Source organism: Oryctolagus cuniculus, chromosome 7 (genome assembly GCF_051225735.1).
Source record: "Oryctolagus cuniculus isolate XC-2025 breed Fujian yellow rabbit chromosome 7, ASM5122573v1, whole genome shotgun sequence".
Classification (NCBI taxonomy): domain Eukaryota; kingdom Metazoa; phylum Chordata; class Mammalia; order Lagomorpha; family Leporidae; genus Oryctolagus; species Oryctolagus cuniculus.
In genome coordinates this window covers 95,260,245-95,279,554 of record NC_142873.1, presented here as the reverse complement: position 1 = coordinate 95,279,554, position 19,310 = coordinate 95,260,245, and the positions used below count along the sequence as shown (strand labels likewise).

Here is a 19,310-nt window from a genome sequence, read left to right as displayed (position 1 = left end):
ATCACCTTGAAAAATATAGTTGTAGGCAGAAAAGTGAGGCAGAAATCTTATCAACTGTTATTTCTACCATTCTGATGACCCCCTGGTTCATCAAGTTTTATAATCATGTCAATTTATTACAAGCAATTTTCACTGAAACACCTGATCACAAAGTTTCATATTCCTCAGGTTCAATTTTATTCAACACTCAGATGTTTCTATTGAATATGAGCATTTTAATTTTCTGGTAAGCAGCGTAAACTAGCATCCATACGCTCAATGATATAATATATGCTATAGTACACTCTGGCCTCAGAATCAGCCCTAAAGGCACTCGGATCTGGCTGAAAAGCCCATGAGAGTATTTCAGGCATGGAAAGCCAAGACACTCTGGCAAAAAGATCTCTGTGAGTGAGATCCCAGTGGAAAGAACAGGTCTTCAAAGAGGGAGGTGCCTTTCTCTGAAGGGAGGAGAGAACCTCCACTTTGAATATGACCGTGTCTAAACAAGATAAGAGTCGGAGAACTCAAGGGGCTTCCATAGCCTTGGAAACTCATGACTGGTGCAAAGGGAGATTACTGATGCCATAAACAGGAGTGTCAATTTGTAAAGTCAACAACAGGAGTCACTGTGCACTTACTCCTCATGTAGGATCTCTGTCCTTAATGTGCTGTACACTGAGGCTTAATGCTATAACAAGTACTCAAACAGTATATTTCACTTTGTGTTTCTATGGGGGTGCAAACGATTGAAATCTTTACTTAATGTACACTAAACTGATCTTCTGTAAAAAAAAAAAAAAAAAAAAAAGAAATTATCAATTCCCAACTTGACTCTCACTGGGATTAAACATGACAATAGGTCTGATCTGATTTCATCATCATTTAAAAAAAAATCATCTATTATTTTTCACTTTATGTTTTTGTGTGGGAGCAAACTGTTGAAATCCTTACTTAAGGTATACTAAGCTGATCTTCTGTATATTAAGATAATCGAAAATGAATCTTGATGTGAATGGAAGGGGAGAGGGAGTGGGAAAGGGGAGGGTTGTGGGTGGGAGGGACGGTATGGGGGGGAAGCCATTGTAACCCATGAGTCGTACTTTGGAAATTTATATTCATTAAATAAAAGATAAAAAAAAATATATGCTATAGTAGATCCTTTACACTTCCAAATAAATTTTAGAGTCAGTTTGTCAATTTCCACCAAAAACAAAAACCACAGAGGATATCTATATTTAAGCAACACATGGAAAATTACTTAGTACAGTATTCAAAAACAAAACAACCACCTAATTAACTTAGTGAAAAATCAGGAAGACATCTACACTAGAATCTATAAAACAATTCAGAGAGAGATTACAGAAGAAACAATTAAGTGTACAGATATATTCATGGATAGGAGGACTCAATGTTGTTAAGCTGTCCATATATTTCCCAGATTGATATACAGAGTAAATCAAATCCTAGATTTTTCCTTCCTTTCTTCTTAAATCCCCTTCCCTACTTCCTTCCTATCTTCTTTTTTTGTAAACAAATTGACAAGCTGATTTAGTGAAAGTCAAAACAACTTTGAAAAAGAAAAATTTAGAAGACTTACACCCCTAATTTCAAAACTTAGTTTAAAGGTACAATAATCAAAACACTAATATAAGTGTAAAGATGTAGAGTTCAATACAGCAAAATAAGAATCCAGAAATAGATCCAAATACCTGATTTATGACACAGGCACCAAAATAAACTCAATAAGGAATGAATATTTTTAACAAAATTTTCTAGAATAATTGGATATGCACAATGAAGAAAATGAACCCCAACCTCTCCCTTTACCATACTCAAAAATTAATTCAAATGAATTATACACATAAACATAAAATCTGAAACTATAAAACTTCTAGAAGAAAATCTTTTTAACATTTGGTTAGGCAAAGATTCCTTGTGGCAAGGACCATTACCTAGAAAGGAAAAATTTGATAAATAGACTTCATCAACTTTAAAACCTTCTACTCGTCAAAAGACACTATCAGAAAACAAAAGGCAAACCAGACTGGAAAAAAAATTTGCAATACTTATAATTTGACAATATGTCACCAGAATATATAACAACTCTAAAATTTAGTAAGGAAAACAATCCAATTTTTAAAAGATAAGCAAAAGACTTGAACAGTACTTTGTGAAAAATGTACAAATGACTTATAAGCACATGAAAAAAGGTTCTCCGTGCATAGTCATCAAAGATAGGCAAATAAAAATCACAATGAGATATTACTGCACAACTACTAGAAAATAAGAAAAGACAATACCAAGAACCAGCCAGGATGGAGCAATTATCTGTGGGAATACACAATTCTTCAAAATAGAAGTTCCTTGTAGTTAAATATGCATTTCCACATGGCCCAGCAACCCCAATCTTAGATATTAACTCAAATAAAATAAAAATTTATGTTTGAATGCAAAAGTTTATAGCAGTTTTATTTATAATTCTTGGAAGCTGGGTGTGGGTAAGATATACTTCAGTTGATGCATGGATAAACTGAGGTATATTCATACAGAAGTATTCTATTCAGAAATGAACAACATGGATGGACTGCAAATGCATTACACTACTGAAGAAGCCAGATTCAAAAGACAAAAAGTGTGTGATTTCATTTGTATAACATTTTAGAAAAGGCAAAACTATGGAGACAGAAAAGAGATCAGGGGTTTCCAGTGACATGGGGAAAAATTGGACAAAAAGAGGCATAAGGAACTGTCTTGTGGTGATAGACCAACGTGGTACTTATGCAACTGTATGTATCTTTTCCAACAGAACTATATAATAAAAAGCTAATTTTACTGTGAGTAAATTATACTTCATTTTTTAGAAACCAAAAAAGTGAACAAACTACTACTATATACAAAAACATAACTGAATTTCACAAATATAATATTAACAAAAGAAGCAAAACAGAGTGTCTAGGAATACATGCCTGGGGGATCAAACTAAAATGAAGAGAAAGGAAGTAGGAGAATAGGAAGAAGCATAAGGATACAGAGCTTCCAGCATACCAGCATTGTTCTATTTTTCTGGTGGTTACAATAAGTATTTGCTTTGTGATAATTCATTTATTTATAACTTTTGTATGTTACATCCTTTTATAAAATTTATACTTTATGCTCTTTTCTGTATGTGTAATAGGAAAAAAGATTAATTTTAAAAGAAAGCAAGGCAAATAGCTCAGGATAAATTACTAAAGAATAAGAGAATATATATATTGTTTAGGAGTGTGATGCATTCCTGAACCATATATTGGTTCTACCATTTATTACATGTGGTTTCTTAAACTTTCTGGGCCTCAGAAAGCTTTACTAATCTGTAAAACGGAGAAATAATACCTGCTTCATACAGTTACCATGTGCATTAAATGAAATTGATGTTACCACCCTTTTGGATATCTGCCTGGCTCCCAAGTCATTTTTTTTTTTTTGTGGGTTCACTTCCTCTAAAAAAGGGAGAGCCCCCACAACTACAATTTTGTGTTACATGACCGCTACACTAGTGGACACTTAACTAAGCTAGGCTAATCACAAAACCTCTGAAGAATTTAGAATGAGAAAACAGTTCATTCTCTATCTGGGCTATACCATGAACACAAGAGTTGTAAATCTCCAGAACACTAACAACAACTAGTCAAAAAAAACCAAATAAATAAAGAGAACAATCTGATTTAGAATAGCATCCAAATGAATCTGGAAATCATTTTGAAATAAGCCAGTCCAAAGGGAAAATACCATAAGTTTTCCCTGATCTGTGATAACTAATAGAGCACCTAAAAGGAAATTTGTAGAAGTGAAATTGACACTTTGAGAAGCAATGACTTGAACAGCCCTTGTCTCGACTGTCGAGGAATAGGTTTTTGTTTCTGTTTTTGTTTTCTTAATGAAGAATGGGACTGGGAATTGGAGAAGGAGGAGGAGGAGGTGGGGTGGGAGTGGGGGTGGGAGGGTGGATAGGATGGGAATAATCACTATATTCCTAAAGTTGTACTTATGAAATTTGTACTTATTAAATAAACAGCTTCTTTGGAGAAAAAAAAAGAATAGCATCAAAAAATAAATGAATGAAATAAAATACTCAGGAATAAATTTAATTAAAGAGGGGAAGGGAAGGTCTGTACACTTAAAGTTATGAAATACTGATGAAAGAAAGTGAAGAAGACACAAAATAATAGAAAAACATTCCGTGTTCATGGATTGAAGATTTAATGTTACCAAAAGCAATCTAGAGATTCAATGCAATCTCCATGAAAATTAAAAAGGGCAATTCAGATAGAAATAGAAAAATAAATTCTAATATGTGTGAAGCCACACAGGTCTGAATAACCAAGAAAATTTGAGTAAAAAGAACAAAATGGAAAGTATCACATTTCTCATTTCCAAATATACTACAAAACTATAATAATCAAGCATCATATTGGCTTTGAAATAGATATACAGACAAATGGAAAAGAACAAGCAACCGAAAAATAAATCCAAGTATTCATGGTGAACTAATCTTTAGCAAATGTGCCAAGAATACATGGTGGGGAAAAGACAGTCCTTTTAATAAAGAGTGTAGGGAAAACAGGATATCCATATGCATAAGAATAAGAATGAACCCTATCTCATCAACTTAAAATGTATTAACTATTTATTTTTAGGACCTAAAGCTGTAAAATGAACAGAATAAACATTGGTCAAAACACACAGGGAATAAAAGCAAATATACATAAATGCAATTGCATCAAACTAAAATATTCTATATAACAAAAGAAACAATCAACAGAGTGAAGAGAAAAACCAACAGAATTGGAGAAGTAATCTGCAGAACATACATCTTCTTATAAGTGGTTAGTATCCAAAATATATAACGAAGTCAAACAACTCAACAGTAAGAAAACAGCCCAGTTTAAAAAGTGGCAAATGATCAGAATGAATATTTCTCAAAAAAGACACATATACAATAAGCAGAAATATGAAGAAATGTTAAATACCAGTAATCATCAAGAAAATAGAAATTAAAAACATAATGAGCTATCACCTCATATCTATTAGAATGACTATTATCAAAAGGACAAAATATAACAAGCACTGTTTTTGGCAAGGATATGAAGAAAAAGGAACCTTTGAAAAATCAGTAGAAATATAAATTTATAACACACCATAATGGCAAATAGTTCGGTGGTTCCTCAAGAATTTTTTTTTTTTTTTTTTTTTACAGGCAGAGTGGACAGTGAGAGAGAGAGACAGAGAGAAAGGTCTTCCTTTGCCATTGGTTCACCCTCCAATGGCCGCCACACCGCGCTGATCCGAAGCCAGGAGCCAGGTGTTTATCCTGGTCTCCCATGGGGTGCAGGGCCCAAGCACTGGGGCCATCCTCCACTGCACTCCCTGGCCACAGCAGAGAGCTGGCCTGGAAGAGGGGCAACCGGGACAGAATCCAGCGCCACCAACCGGGACTAGAACCCAGGGTGCCGGCGCCGCAAGGCGGAGGATTAGCCTATTGAGCCACAGCGCAGGCCCTCCTCAAGAAATTTAAAACAGAAATACTGTAAGATTCAGCAATCCTACTTCTGGGTTATATGTCCAAATGAAATCAAGTGTGTCAGAGATACATGCACACGAGACTCACAGCAGTATTATAATTTTATCTTGCTTAATATATCTAAATTTCAGAAAACATACAAAACTGACTCTTATTTCACAGAGCTACTCCAATCAGTTTTATGTACTAAAGTTCATGACACCTGATTTTAGTCTAGTGTACATTACCATGCAAAATATAAACATGGACAATCTGAACCAATGGATTGCACTGTTTCCCTAATAACATGCAGAAAGTATTATTTTAAAAATGTAAGTGCCAATTTTAATCACACTGCATTGATACTTGAAAAACTATATATTCTAGCATGAATAAAATAGTTTTTGTAATATCTGACTTCATGAATATACTTTTCTGTAAATAAACTTCCAGTTACTATTCATATTTGCATGTAAATGGCACCAACGTACACTGACAAGATTTGGACCATCCACATTAAAATTGCTGAAGCATATTTGAAATTTAATTCTCAAAAGTGACTAAAGAATATCAACGATTACAAAATCAGCTGGTAAAACATCCTAAATGAAATTTATGAACACTAGAGGGTGCTCTAATTCAATTATACTTCACATCTAGCTTTCGATACTCAAAATACTATAAAAATTAAGACAATCTTCCACACTAACAAATGTTTCTTTCAATACAGGGGGATATTGGAGAGCCAAAATTTTCCATTCTTTGAGAACATTCAGAATTCCACTGAAATCATTTTTATTACATATACAGAAGTATAAAAATAGTCCTTTGCCTATAAAACAAATCAATGCAATGCTTAGTTAAGAGAAAGTAAATATTTCTGTTGTAGGCTTAAGTTCAAGATAAATTATAAAATGAATTTGATAAAAGACATAGTAAACTTAAGCTATTAAGGTATAATTCAGCAACTTTACAAGGGTAATTTGAGCTGGCGCCGCAGCTCACTAGGCTAATCATCCGCCTAGCGGCGCCGGCACACCAGGTTCTAGTCCCGGTTGGGGCGCCGGATTCTGTCCCGGTTGCCCCTCTTCCGGGCCAGCTCTCTGCTGTGGCCAGGGAGTGCAGTGGAGGATGGCCCAAGTCCTTGGGCCCTGCACCCCATGGGAGACCAGGAGAAGTACCTGGCTCCTGCCATCGGATCAGCGCAGTGCGCCAGCCGCGGCGGCCATTGGAGGGTGAACCAACGGCAAAGGAAGACCTTTCTCTCTGTCTCTCTCTCTCACTGTCCGCTCTGCCTGTCAAAAAAAAACAAAAAAAAACAAAAAAAAAAAAAAACAAGGGCAATTTGAAAGATGTTATTTAAATGAAACAAAAGTGATATTTTTATAGGATCTTATCTGCTGTCTTAAATATTTTTAAGCCAACAGCTATATGAAATAAGAAAAGAAAGGTCAGCACTGTGGCATAGTAAGCTAAGCCGCAACCTGTGATTGCAGCATCCTATATAGGTGCTGGTTCGTATACTGGCTGCTCCTCTTCCAATCCAGCTCTCTGCTACAGTCTGGGAAAGCAGTAGAATATGGCCCAAGTGTTTGGGCCCCTGCACCCACATGGGAGACACGGAAGCAGCTCCTGGTTCCTGGCTTCGGACTGGCCCAGTTCTGGCCATTGTAACCATTTGGGTAGTGAACCAGCAGATGGAAGACCATTCTTTCGTCTTTCTATCTGTAACTCTACCTCGCAAATAAATAAATAAATCTTTTTTAAAAAGAGAAAGGAATCTAAGGTTTTTAAAATCCAGAAGAAGAAGTAGTATCAACTCTTACTCTTCAAAGGAAAAGTATTTGGAGCTATATTTAAAATTTAGTTCAACAACATTAATAAGTTCAATTATAAAGCTTTGAAATTTTCACTTATTTGTTGCCATCTGGCAAACCAGAATTTCTTCTGGGGTATGAGTGCCAAAAGATACTATTAATCAATCACAAATAATAAAGTTTAATGGCTAGCAAAATATATTATTTGTGTTTCAAGAAAATGCCTATTAACTGAGCCATTATTTAATCCTAATAATGTGTTTTGCCTCCAAAAATGACTAGAGGAAAAAGCTGAAAATTACAAATATTTCTAAAATTCATATATCCAAAGTCATCAATTTTTCACACAAACACACATGCATATTCACTGCTCACTAATACACAATCCCTTCCCCCAAGAAGGGAATTTATGGCTTATCCATCTCTTATTCAGTTTCCCAAAGAATTATCAAGAGTCCCAACAGCAAAGTATGTTTCTAAAACAGCCAGGTATGGGAAAGTTTTAGACCTTATTAACATGTCTCAAATTGTACTACCAATATTCTATTTTGGGACTTCCCCATAACCCTAATCATGATCTTAGCTTCCCAATGACATTTAAAACTTTTGTCCATACATCAGAAAAGCACGTAACCTACCATAAAGTAAATACTGGGTAGGAACATGTAATTTCACTTATAAAAACACCAACTTGCATCTCCTAATAGAATGTTTCCTAAACATTTACAAATTATGAGGCCAGAGTATTTTACTCATATAGTTGTTGAAGATGAATACCTGCTCTCCATGATTTCTGAATCCAGTTGCAAACTAATGGTCTCTGTTGTAATCTCCACTTTCCGTACACTTCCAAAGAAATCAGTTATCAGGACATTTTTAGGATCCCTCTGGAAAAGATCAATGCGATGTCCAGGAGTAGATACACACAGACTTTTAGGACATACCTGGAACTGGAAAAAAAATACATATATAAAACATTCACATACATATACATTTAACTTTTATTAAACCCAAATCTCAAATGAGTAGATGTAGTGTAATATTTTTAAAGCTCTCCCACCCTAAAGAAGCTACTGTTTTTATAGATGTAAGTTTCATACTTACTGTAATTCTTGATATTCTAAGAATCCTATACAAACATTATACTGCAATTAACAGGGAAGATAGTGGGAAAAATATTCACTTTTTTTAACCTTCTCCTACAAAGTATATTTTGAATCCTTTTATCCAATGAGAACACACACTCAACACTATGACAACAGAATTTTTTCTGTATTTATATTCATCTCAGATGGTTTTCAAACATTTTGTAATCAGGATCCTTGATCAAACTTGAAATTCAAATGAAATATTAAAGGGAACTAAATATGTTTTTTAAAAAAAGCCTAAAATCTTCTGGATTGCAGGAAATTGAAGCATAGCCTTCTTACTGCACCTTCCCCTTACTCTTTTTTTTTTTTTTTTTTGGACAGGTAGAGCTAGAGAGGGATAGAGAAAGAGAGAAAGGTCTTCCTTTTCCATTGGTTCACCCCACAAATGGCCGCTACAGCCACCCCTTACTGTCCACTGTGTGAATATATGTCATCTGATAAATCAAACAATGTTCTTAGTTTATCTATCATGGAGATAAATTCCAGGCGCCTCCACTCAAATTTTGGTGCCCCAAAGAACACAGTGTGAAAACCACTTCATTGCTATATAACCAGTGATAGTCCACGTCAGTGAATTAACAAGGACAAACGCATATTCACTCATTAAGCAAAGCATTAAAAAATATCTGTTACACACAGTTCACACTGTTATCTTCCACAGAGAATGCAAAGACTGTTAAGACATAGTCTTGTCCTCAAGGCTATAAGTCTACCTAGAGATGAGTAAACATAGCAAGGTAGGGGAAAGATGAGTTCCTCCTTCTGAAAAGTTCATATAGCAGAGTGTTTGGCACAGACATTAAGTTGTCACTTGGGAGGCCTCTGTACCCTATCAGAAGGCCTGACTTGAGTTCTAGCTCTTCTATGTTGGATTCAGTTTCCTGCTAATGCACACTCCAGGAGGCAACAGTTGATGTCTCAAGTATTTGGGCCCCTGTCAACCACAAGTGAGACCCAGAGAGCATTTCAGGCTCTTGGCATTAGCCTGGCTCAGACCTGGCTATTGTGGCCATTTGGGGAGTGAACCAGCAAATGGAAGAGGTATCTAGCTTCCCCTCACCTTCACCTTTCAAATAAAGTAAAATTTTTTTTAAAAAAATTCTATAACAAAAAAAGAGAGAGAGAGTAGAGTTTAAGCTATTTTTTGAAGGAAAGCACAATTTAAGGATGGGTAATAAAAACATTCCTAATAAGGGAGCAGCTGCACAGAAGTGCAGAGCAAATGACCTAGCTTGACTGAGCACAAGGTACATAAATAAAGCACTCACAGGCCTGCCAGTAAGGGCTTAGGCCCACAGCACCCACCTTCATATGGAGACAAGACCAGATGCAGAGGCATTCCCCAACATGAGGACAGAAAGAGGGGGAAGGGCAGAGAAGCCACAATTTATAAAACACAATGCTCTAAGCCCAGTGCTAAGCAATTTCTTGATAACCCCATTTAAGCCTACTAATAACTCAGAAGTGTATAAAAGCCACATCTCCACTTCAAACTAAGGCTCAAAGAGACTAAGCAATTTGCCCAACATCGAACTGCCAGTAATCCTTGCCTTTCTCAATCAAGAATGCAGTTATCTACAACAAAACACAAAGAGGGGCTGGCGCTGTGTCACAGTGGGTAAAGCTGCCACCTGCAGTGCCAGCACACCATATGGGAGCATGTTCGAGTCCCAGCTGCTCCACTTCAAATCAAGATCTCTGTTATGGCCTGGGAAGGCAGTAGAAAATGGCCCAAGTGCTTGGGCCCTTGCACCCGTGTAGGAGACCTGGAAGAAGCTCCTGGCTCCTGGCTTTGGATTGGCCCAGTTCTGGCTGTTGTGGCCATTTGGGGAGTAAACCAACAGATAGAAGACCTCTCTCTCTCTTTCTCTCTCTCTCTCTCTCTGCCTCTGTAACTCTTTCAAGTAAATAATAAATCTTTTATTATAAATAAATAATAAATTTCAAATAAATTAAATCTTTAAAAATTTTAAAAATAAAATACAAAGAAGAGAACAAGATTTAAATTAAGAAATAAAGAAGGGGATGGGGGTGGATGGGAATGGGTGAAGCCCAAAAAAGTAAAATGCCAGGAAGCATACAATAGATGGAATGTTGAAGAAACAACATAAAAGATAAAATACACAGGGACAGACTGAGGTCCCAGATATGTTGCAGGTTTCTCGAGAATTCTATATGAAAAATGTAGTTTATTAGGCACCAGCAGAAGAAAATAAAGAACAGTTAAATGAGCTTGGGAAACAGTAAGCTGTATTATTTTCTTCTTCTTCTTGCTGCTAAAATAAACAAACTTCCACTTATAAAACCATTCCTTCTTTCAAGAATGTTCATCATTTCAATCTGATTTCCTTAGCCTCAGCAACAAAATGATCCACAGGTTCCACATTACTCAGTCTAATTTGCACTCTAATTACTCAAATTCCCTTCATTTACACAATTTCCACATTTTAGCCAGGCTATATGTTTATTACCAAAGCCAAAGATCCCCTATTAGTCCAACTTCTATACCATGCATCTGCAGGAATTCCATTTCCCTGTAGTATGCTATACTTCCTTCAAACCTGAAAATTTACCTCTTCCAAGAAAAATTTTAATCATTTAGCCTCCATTATATTTAAAGGAATCATACAAATATGCATTGTTGTCAAGTCCCTTCATACGTTCAGGAAGCATTCATTGAGAACTGACAAAACAACATATAATACACTGAAGTTCTACAGATATTAAGATGCATACAGCACTGTCCTTATACTTCTTATTCAAGAAGCTCAAGGCTTTGCAATAATATCACAAATACAATTACAGTGCAATATTCGGTATAATGATGGTATAAGATAAGAGTTAAATATTATCAAAGAAAGGGCTGGCGCTCTGGCGTACTGGGTTAAGCTGCCGCCTGGAGTGATGGCATCCCATGTGGGCGCCGGTTTAAGTCCTGACTGCTCCACTTCCGATCCAGCTCTCTACTATGGCCTGGGAAAACAGTGGAACATGGCCTAGTTCCTTGGGCCCCTGAACCCGCAAGGAAGACCCAAAGGAAGCTCCTGGATCCTGGCTTCGGATCAGCACAGCTCCGGCCGTTGCAGCCAATTGTGGAGTGAATCAGCAGATAGAAGACCTCTCCTTCTCTCTGTGTAACTCTGACTTCCAAATAAATATATCTTTAAAAAAATTAACAGAGAAAAACAGGATGAGAGTCCAGAAACTTCACGTTTACTAACACACTTTATCAATGTGTTATTCAACCGTTAAAATGAATTTTAACTGTTAAAATGTTTTCAGGGGGTTAATCATCAGTCTTCTAATTTTCTTGCTACTGAAGCAACCAATGTAGCTGACACTCAGAAAATTTTATTACACACATGTAATCCATCAGAAATAGGTATTATTATACAACTGACTTAGAGATATGTCAGCATCACTGTACTGAAAGAAAGTGAACCATTCTTACTGAGTAACATTAAAATATCTATCAACACATTTTTTAAATGAAGCTGGGAAGGCAAGATGAGATATTTGTGAGGAATGTTCATTAAAAAATAAATAGTGGCAGCAGACATTTAGCCTAATGGTTAAGATTCCTGCATTCCATTAGGGAGTTGCCTGGGTTTGACTTCTGGTTCTGGCTCTGGACTACAGTTTTACACCAAATCAGACCCTGGGAGGCAATGGCGATGGCTCAGGAAGTTGGGTTCTTCGCGCCAACCATATGGGAAACCTGGATTGTGGTCCAGGTTTCCAGCTCCTAACCCTGGCACTGTGGGCATTCAGAGAATAAAAGAGCATATGGGAACTCTCTCTAGCTCTTTCTGCCTCTCAAATATATTTTTTTTAATTTTTAAAACTAAATAGCAATGTGAACAATAAAAACAATTTTTTAGTTTCCTCAGTCTTTCCTATATAATTTCAATGAAGAAGTGTTTTTAAAGAATCCATTAGAAATTCACACTTTGAGATTCTGAACTTCTGAAATAATATGTCATGCATTATATACAATGTACAAAACAAACAACAAGAATAAACTTTTAAAGTACCTGGAGTTTAGAAGATTATAATATTAACATAAAGTAGCATTATCAAAAAGTTTATTTTAATATTTAAATTCACATCAAGATTTAATCAATATATATCATCTTTAAAAACTAGTGAGAGGTTCCAAGCTGGTGGAGTACGGAGGGAATTTACTGCTCTAGCCCAGGAGAAGATAGTTTTTAAAAAGTGGAAATAGTGTAGTCTCAGAGAAGAGTTAGAGGAAAAATGGCAGAGGAAACTCTATCGAAATTAGAGGGACACGGTGGACCTATGTGGAGAGCGTGGGCGCCCATGGCTCGGAACTCCAACAGCTGAGAGCCTACGGTACCAGCGCTGGAAAGTGAGGTGAGACCGGACTGCAGCAGTCCAAGCCACTGTGGAAAAAGCGGCAGGAAGAGCCCAGAGGGAACGATGCTTGAAGCCCTGTGGGGGAAAGTGTACCAGACAAAATAGAGGAGGATAAAAAAAGATGGGACAGACATGTTTTTGTCTCTCCAATCATTTTACAAAGGTTGTTCTGTGACAAGCCGATAGAACGGATGCCATTTTGGACATGCATAACAGCTGTGCCAGCTTGTGTCTGCACCCGGCAATCAGCCAAGCAGAGAAACCTGACTCTGGGGGGGGGGGGGGGGGGGGCTGGGAGCTTGTGACTTTCTGAAGCTTTTGAACTGGCACTGTGAAAAAAACTGAGGTGTGTGGGGGGAACCACAGTATGGCTGAGACTTTGAGCAGTCTCATGGAAGACGCCACAAGCTCAGCTGTTTCTGGTTACCTGGTGAGAGACATTGCTGGGTAACATGAACTTATATTGAGGACTGCACAGATCCTTTGTGTGGTCCTTGGGAAGAGCGGACGAATATTATATCCATTGGGGTTAGCACTCAGGCACTGGTCCCCACTGAGGAAAAGAGCTCAGCTTAGCAGAATACACTTCCCTTCTGACTAAAAAAGATAGAAGATTTACAATGCCAAACTTGGGTGTGTCCCTTAGCCACACCCTTAACTCTGGAGAATTCACCAAAGCTCCCTGGCCAAACCCACTACAAGCCTCCAGAGATTCACTGAAAGCAGCAGACAATCCACTTATCTACAGAGTCATAGTAGAATGATGAAAGCCATTACAGCAAAAAAAAAAAAAAAAAAGGGGGAAGAAGAAGAAACCAATAGGTATCTCCACAAATGCTGAACAACAAGTGAAAAAAAGAAACAACAATAAGGAAGAAAACATAGTGCTCCCAAAAGAACACAACACATCAATATCAGATTGTGAAAATGATGATAGAAGAATTGCAAGAAACGGAACTCAAAAAATTTTGATCACAGGATTACTTAGAAATATTCAAAAATAAACACATGAACTACTGAAATCCAACCAGGACATGAAAGAAAATCTCTCCCATGAAATTGAGATCTTAAAGAGGAATCAAAATGAAATGAAGAATTCAATAGAACATGAAATTGAGAACTTGATGAGAAATCAAAATGAACTGAAAAATTCAATAGAAAAAATAAAAAATGTGGGGGAGAGCCTTAAAGACAAAATCAGTGAGGCAGAAGAGAGAATATCAGGCTTAGAAGACAGAGCACAGGAAAAGTATACAGTCAAACCAAAGAAAAGAAGAGGAAACTAGAAATCTAAAAAATATTGTTGGGAATCTACAGGATACTATTAAAAAAAACAACATTCGGGTTCTAGGAATTCCTGAAGGCATGGAGAGAGAAAAAAGATTAGAAGGCCTTTTTAGTGAAATACTAGCAGAAAACTTCCCGGGGTTTGGAGAAAGAAAGGGGCATCCAAGTACAGGAAGTACTCAGAATTCCCAATGCATGTCACCAGAAAAGAACCTTACCATGACACACTGTAATCAAACTCACCACAGTGAAACATAAAGACAAGATTCTAAAATGTGCATGAGAGAAAGGCCAGATTACTTTCAGAAGTTCTCCAATTAGACTCACTGCAGACTTCTCATCAGAAACCCTACAGGCTAGGAGAGAATGGTGAGATATAGTCTAAGTCCTAAGAGAAAAAAACTGTCATCTCAGAATATTATTCCCTGCAAAGCTCTCATTTGTGAAAGAAGGTAAAATAAAGACCGTCCATAACAAACAGAAATTAAAGAATCTGTCACCACCAATCCAGCCCTGCAAAAAGATGCTTAAGGATGTGTTATACAAAGAAACACAGAAACATGGTCATCAGTAAGAAAGAAGGTAAAGGAAGAAAATCTCTCAGTAAAAGATCAAAGGAAGTTCAAAGTGTAACTTAGGAATATCTTTGGAAAAATGGCAGGGCAAGTCATTACTTAGCAATTAGTGACACTAAATGGCCTCAACTCCCCATTTAAAAAGCACAGACTGGCTGAATGGATTAAAAAACAAAACCCATGTATTTGCTGCCTAAAAGAAACACATATCATCAACAAATACACATGCAGACTGAAAGTGAAAGGATGGAAAAAGATATCCCACACCAACAGAAACCAAAAAAGAGATGGTATAGTCATCTTACTATCAGAAAAGATAGACTTTAACACAAAAACTGTTAAAAGAGACAAAGAACAGCACCATGTAATGATTAAGGGATCAATTCAATGGGAAGATGCAACTATTATAAAAATATACACATAATTACAGGACACCTGGCTATTAAAAAAATGTTAAGGGATTTAAAGGGAGACTTAGACCTCAATACAATAGTATTGGGGGACTTCAATACTCCACTTTCAGCAATGGATAGACCAACCAGACAGAAAATCAATAAGGAAACGACAGACCTAATCGACACTATAGACCAAATGGAACTAACAGATAGGTATAGAAGTTTTCATCCTACACTTAAAGAATACACATTCTTCTCAGCAGTGTATGGAACTTTCTTTAGGAATGACCATATAATAGGCCATAAAGCAAGTCTCAGCAAATTCAAAAAAATCAAAATCATACCAAACATCTTCTCAGACCACAGTGGAATGAAGCTGGAAATAGGCAACTCAGGAATCTCTGGAGCATATGCAAACACATGGAGATTGAACAACATGCTCCTGAATGAACAATGGGTCATAGAAGAAATCAAAAGAGAAATCAAAAACTTTCTGGAAGCAAATGAAGATGACAATACAACATATCAAAACTGATGAAATACAGCAAAAGCAGTGTTAAGAGGAAAGTTTATAGCAACAGATGCCAACATCAAGAAATTGGAAAAGCCCCAAATAAATGCATCTCAAGGATGCAGAAAAATAACAGTACCGTAAATTTTAGCCAGAGCCATTAGGCAAGAAAAAGAAATCAAAGGGATACAAATTGGGAAGGAAGAAGTCAAACTATTCCTCTTTGCAGATGACCTGATTCGATACATAGGGGATCCAAAGAACTCCACTAAGAGACTATTGGAACTCAAAGAAGAGTTTGGTAAAGTAGCAGGATATAAAATCAACACACAAAAACCAACAATCTTTATATACAGAGACAATCCCTGATCAGTGACAACTAACTGAGCACCTAAAAGGAAACCTGTAGAAGTGAAATTGACACTATGAGAAGCAATGACTAGATCAGACCTTGTACTGACTGTCAAAAGCTTACTATTTTCTTTTCACTATTTTTTCTACTTAATATCATTGATTGAAATATTTACTTAACAGAATTATTTTTAGGTGTTTAAATCCAATTGAAAATTTATCCCTGTTAAAAATAAGAGTGGAAATAAGAGAGGGAGGAGATGTACAGTTCGGCATACATTCCCTCGGACTTACCGCTAAGGGTAAAGCTAAAAACTTGCCATGAGACTCTAAATCCCATTAAGTTGGCAGATACCAATGCCATCTTACTAGTTAAAGCGATCAGTTTAAGTGCATAACTGATCATAAAGATAGGAATAAGTGTCAAAGGAATCACAAAAATAAGATCAAGTGTCTGCTAATAATAATAGATAGAATAACAAAGAGAATGATCCAACATGGGAAGCAGGCCACACAGCAGAGTCATAGAATGATGAATGCCCTAAACAACACTCCAGCCTCAGAATCAGCCCTTAAGGCATTCAGATCTGGCTAAAAAGCCCATGAGATTTCAGGCATGGAAAGCCAAGACACTGTGGAAAAAAAAAAAAAAATGACCTAAATGAAAGATCTCTGAGAGTGAGATCCTGGTGGAAAGAAGGGGACATTACTTCCACTTTGATAATGGACCTGCCTAAATACTGATGGAGTTTGTGGACTCAAGAGGCTTCTGTAGCCTTGGCAGTTCATGACAAGAGCCTCCAGTGATCACTGACATCATAAATAAGGGTGTCAATTGTTAAAACAACAGGAATCACTGTGCACTTGCTCCCCATGTAGAATCTCTGTCCTTAATGAGTTGTACTATGAGAATTAATGGTAAAGCAAGTCTTCAAACAGTACTTTATGCTTTGTGTGTCTGTGTGGGTGTAAACTGTTGAAATCTTTATTTAGTATAGAGTTGATATTCTGTATATAAAGACAATTAAAAATGAATCTTAATGAAGAATGTTACGGGAGAGGGAGTAGGAGGTGGGAAGGGAGTGGGGGTGGGAGGGCAGGTATGGGGGAAGAACTGGTATAATCCAAAAGCTGTACCTATGAAATTTATATTTATTAAATAAAAGCTTTAGTTAAAAAAAAAAAAAAAGCTAGTAAGAGGGCCAGCACTGTGATGTAGCAGGTGAAGCTACCGTTTGCAGTGCTGTCATCCCATATGGGCACCAATTTGAGTCCCAGCTGCTCCACTTCTGATCCAGCTCTCTGCTATGGCTTGAAAAAGCAGTGAAAGATGGCCCAAATCCTTGGGCCCCTGTACCTGCATGGGAGACCTGGAGGAAGCTCCTGGCTTCTGGTTTTGGGTCGGTGTAGCTTTAGCCGTTATGGCCATCTTGGAAGTGAATCAGCAGGTGGAAGACCTCTCTCTCTCTCTCTTTCTCTCTCTCTCTCTCTCTGCGTCTGCCTCTCTGTAACTCTGCCTTTCAAATAAATAGATGAATCTTAAAAAAAAAAAAAAAAGACTAGTAAGTATTTCTGTAAAATTTGATAGTCTATGGCAATGGTTTTCGAAGTTTTGTATCAGAACCGTTTTAATTAATTAAAATTTACCTTAGAAGTTTCTATATAATAAGAGACCACTACAGAACTGCTCATTTCTCCTTTTGTTCCTAAGCACTATATAGGCAGGAACAGAGTCTGATTCTTTTTTTTTTTAAACTTTTATTTAATGAATATAAATTTCTAAAGTACAGCTTATGGATTACAATGGCTTCCCCCCCATCACGTCCCTCCCACCCACAACCCTCCCCTTTCCCACTCCCTCTCCCCTTCCATTCACAACAAGATTCATTTTCAATTCTCTTTATATACAGAAGATCAGTTTAGCATACATTAAGTAAAGATTTCAACAGTTTGCTCCCACACAGAAACATAAAGTGAAAAATACTGTTTGAGTACTAGTTATAGCATTAAATCTCAATGTACAGCACACTAAGGACAAAGATCCTGCATGAGGAGTAAGTGCAGTGACTCCTGTTGTTGACTTAACAAATTGACACTCTTGTTTATGGCATCAGGAATCACCCTAGGCTCTTGTCATGAGCTGCCAAGGCTATGGAAGCCCCCTGAGTTCACCGACTCTGATCATTTTTAGACAAGGCAATGGTCAAAGTGGAAGTTCTCTCCTCCCTTCAGAGAAAGGTACCTCCTTCTTTGATGACCCATTCTTTCCACTGGGATCTCACTCGCGGAGATCTTTCATTCAGGTTTTTTTTTTTCCCCCCCCCGAGAGTGTCTTGGCTTTCCATGCCTGAAATACTCTCATGGGCTTTTCAGCCAGATCTGCATGCCTTAAGGGCTGATTCTGAGGCCAGAGTGCTGTTTAGGACATCTGCCATTCTATGGGTCTGCTGTGTATCTCACTTCCCATGTTGGATCGTTCTCTCCCTTTTTGATTCTATCAGCTAGTATTTGCAGACACTGTTCTTGTTTATGTGATCCCTTTGGTTCTTATTCCTATCATTATGATCAATTGTGAACAGAAATTGATCACTGGGACTAGCGAGATGGCATTGGTACATGCCACCTTGATGGGATTGAATTGGAATCCCCTGGTATGTTTCTAACTCTACCGTTTGAGGTAAGTCAGCTTGAGCATGTCCCGAATTGCACATCTCCTCCTTCTCTTATTCCCACTCTTATATTTAACAGCGATCACTTTTCAGTTAAGTTTCAGCACTTAAGAAGAATTGTGTATTGATTACAGTATTCAACCAAAAGTATTAAGTAGAACAAACAAAAAAAAAATACTAAGAGGGATAACATATCAAGTTGCTCATCAACAGTCAGGGTGAGGGCTGATCAAGTCACCGTTTCTCGTAGTGTTCATTTCACTTTAACAGGTTTCCTTTTTGGTGCTCAGTTAGCTGTCACCTATCAGGGAGAACAAGTGGTATTTGTCCCTTTGGGATTGGCTTATTTCACTCAGCATAATGTTTTCCAAAAACCTAACAGGGATCACTTTTCAGTTAAAATTTAAACACCTAAGAATAATTGTGTGTTAATTACAGACTTCAACCAATGGTACTAGAACAAAAAAAAAATACTAAAATGGATAAAGTATTACATTGTACATCAACCGTCAGGACAAGAGCTGATCAAGTCACTGTTTCTCACAGTGTCCATTTCACTTCAACAATTTTCCCCTTTGGTGCTCAGTTAGTTGTCGCTGATCAGGGAGAACATATGATATTTGTCCCTTTGGGACTGGCTTAATTCACTCAGC

The 19,310-nt window shown here is 37.2% G+C and overlaps 1 protein-coding gene across 4 annotated transcripts in view; it reads right to left on the bottom strand.

Annotated features, from left to right (window-relative positions):
- PIGK (phosphatidylinositol glycan anchor biosynthesis class K) overlaps positions 1-19,310 on the bottom strand; it is a 172,580-nt gene that overhangs the window by 99,099 nt on the left and 54,171 nt on the right. For 3 of the 4 annotated variants that reach the window (XM_051856345.3, XM_089300478.1, XM_051856342.3), the window contains exon 9: positions 8,116-8,288. In XM_051856345.3, coding sequence (XP_051712305.1) covers positions 8,116-8,288 — 173 coding nt within the window. Of the gene's footprint in view, positions 1-8,115; positions 8,289-18,312; positions 18,959-19,310 lie in introns of those variants that run through there. The other variant, XM_089300479.1, reaches the window with a different exon arrangement.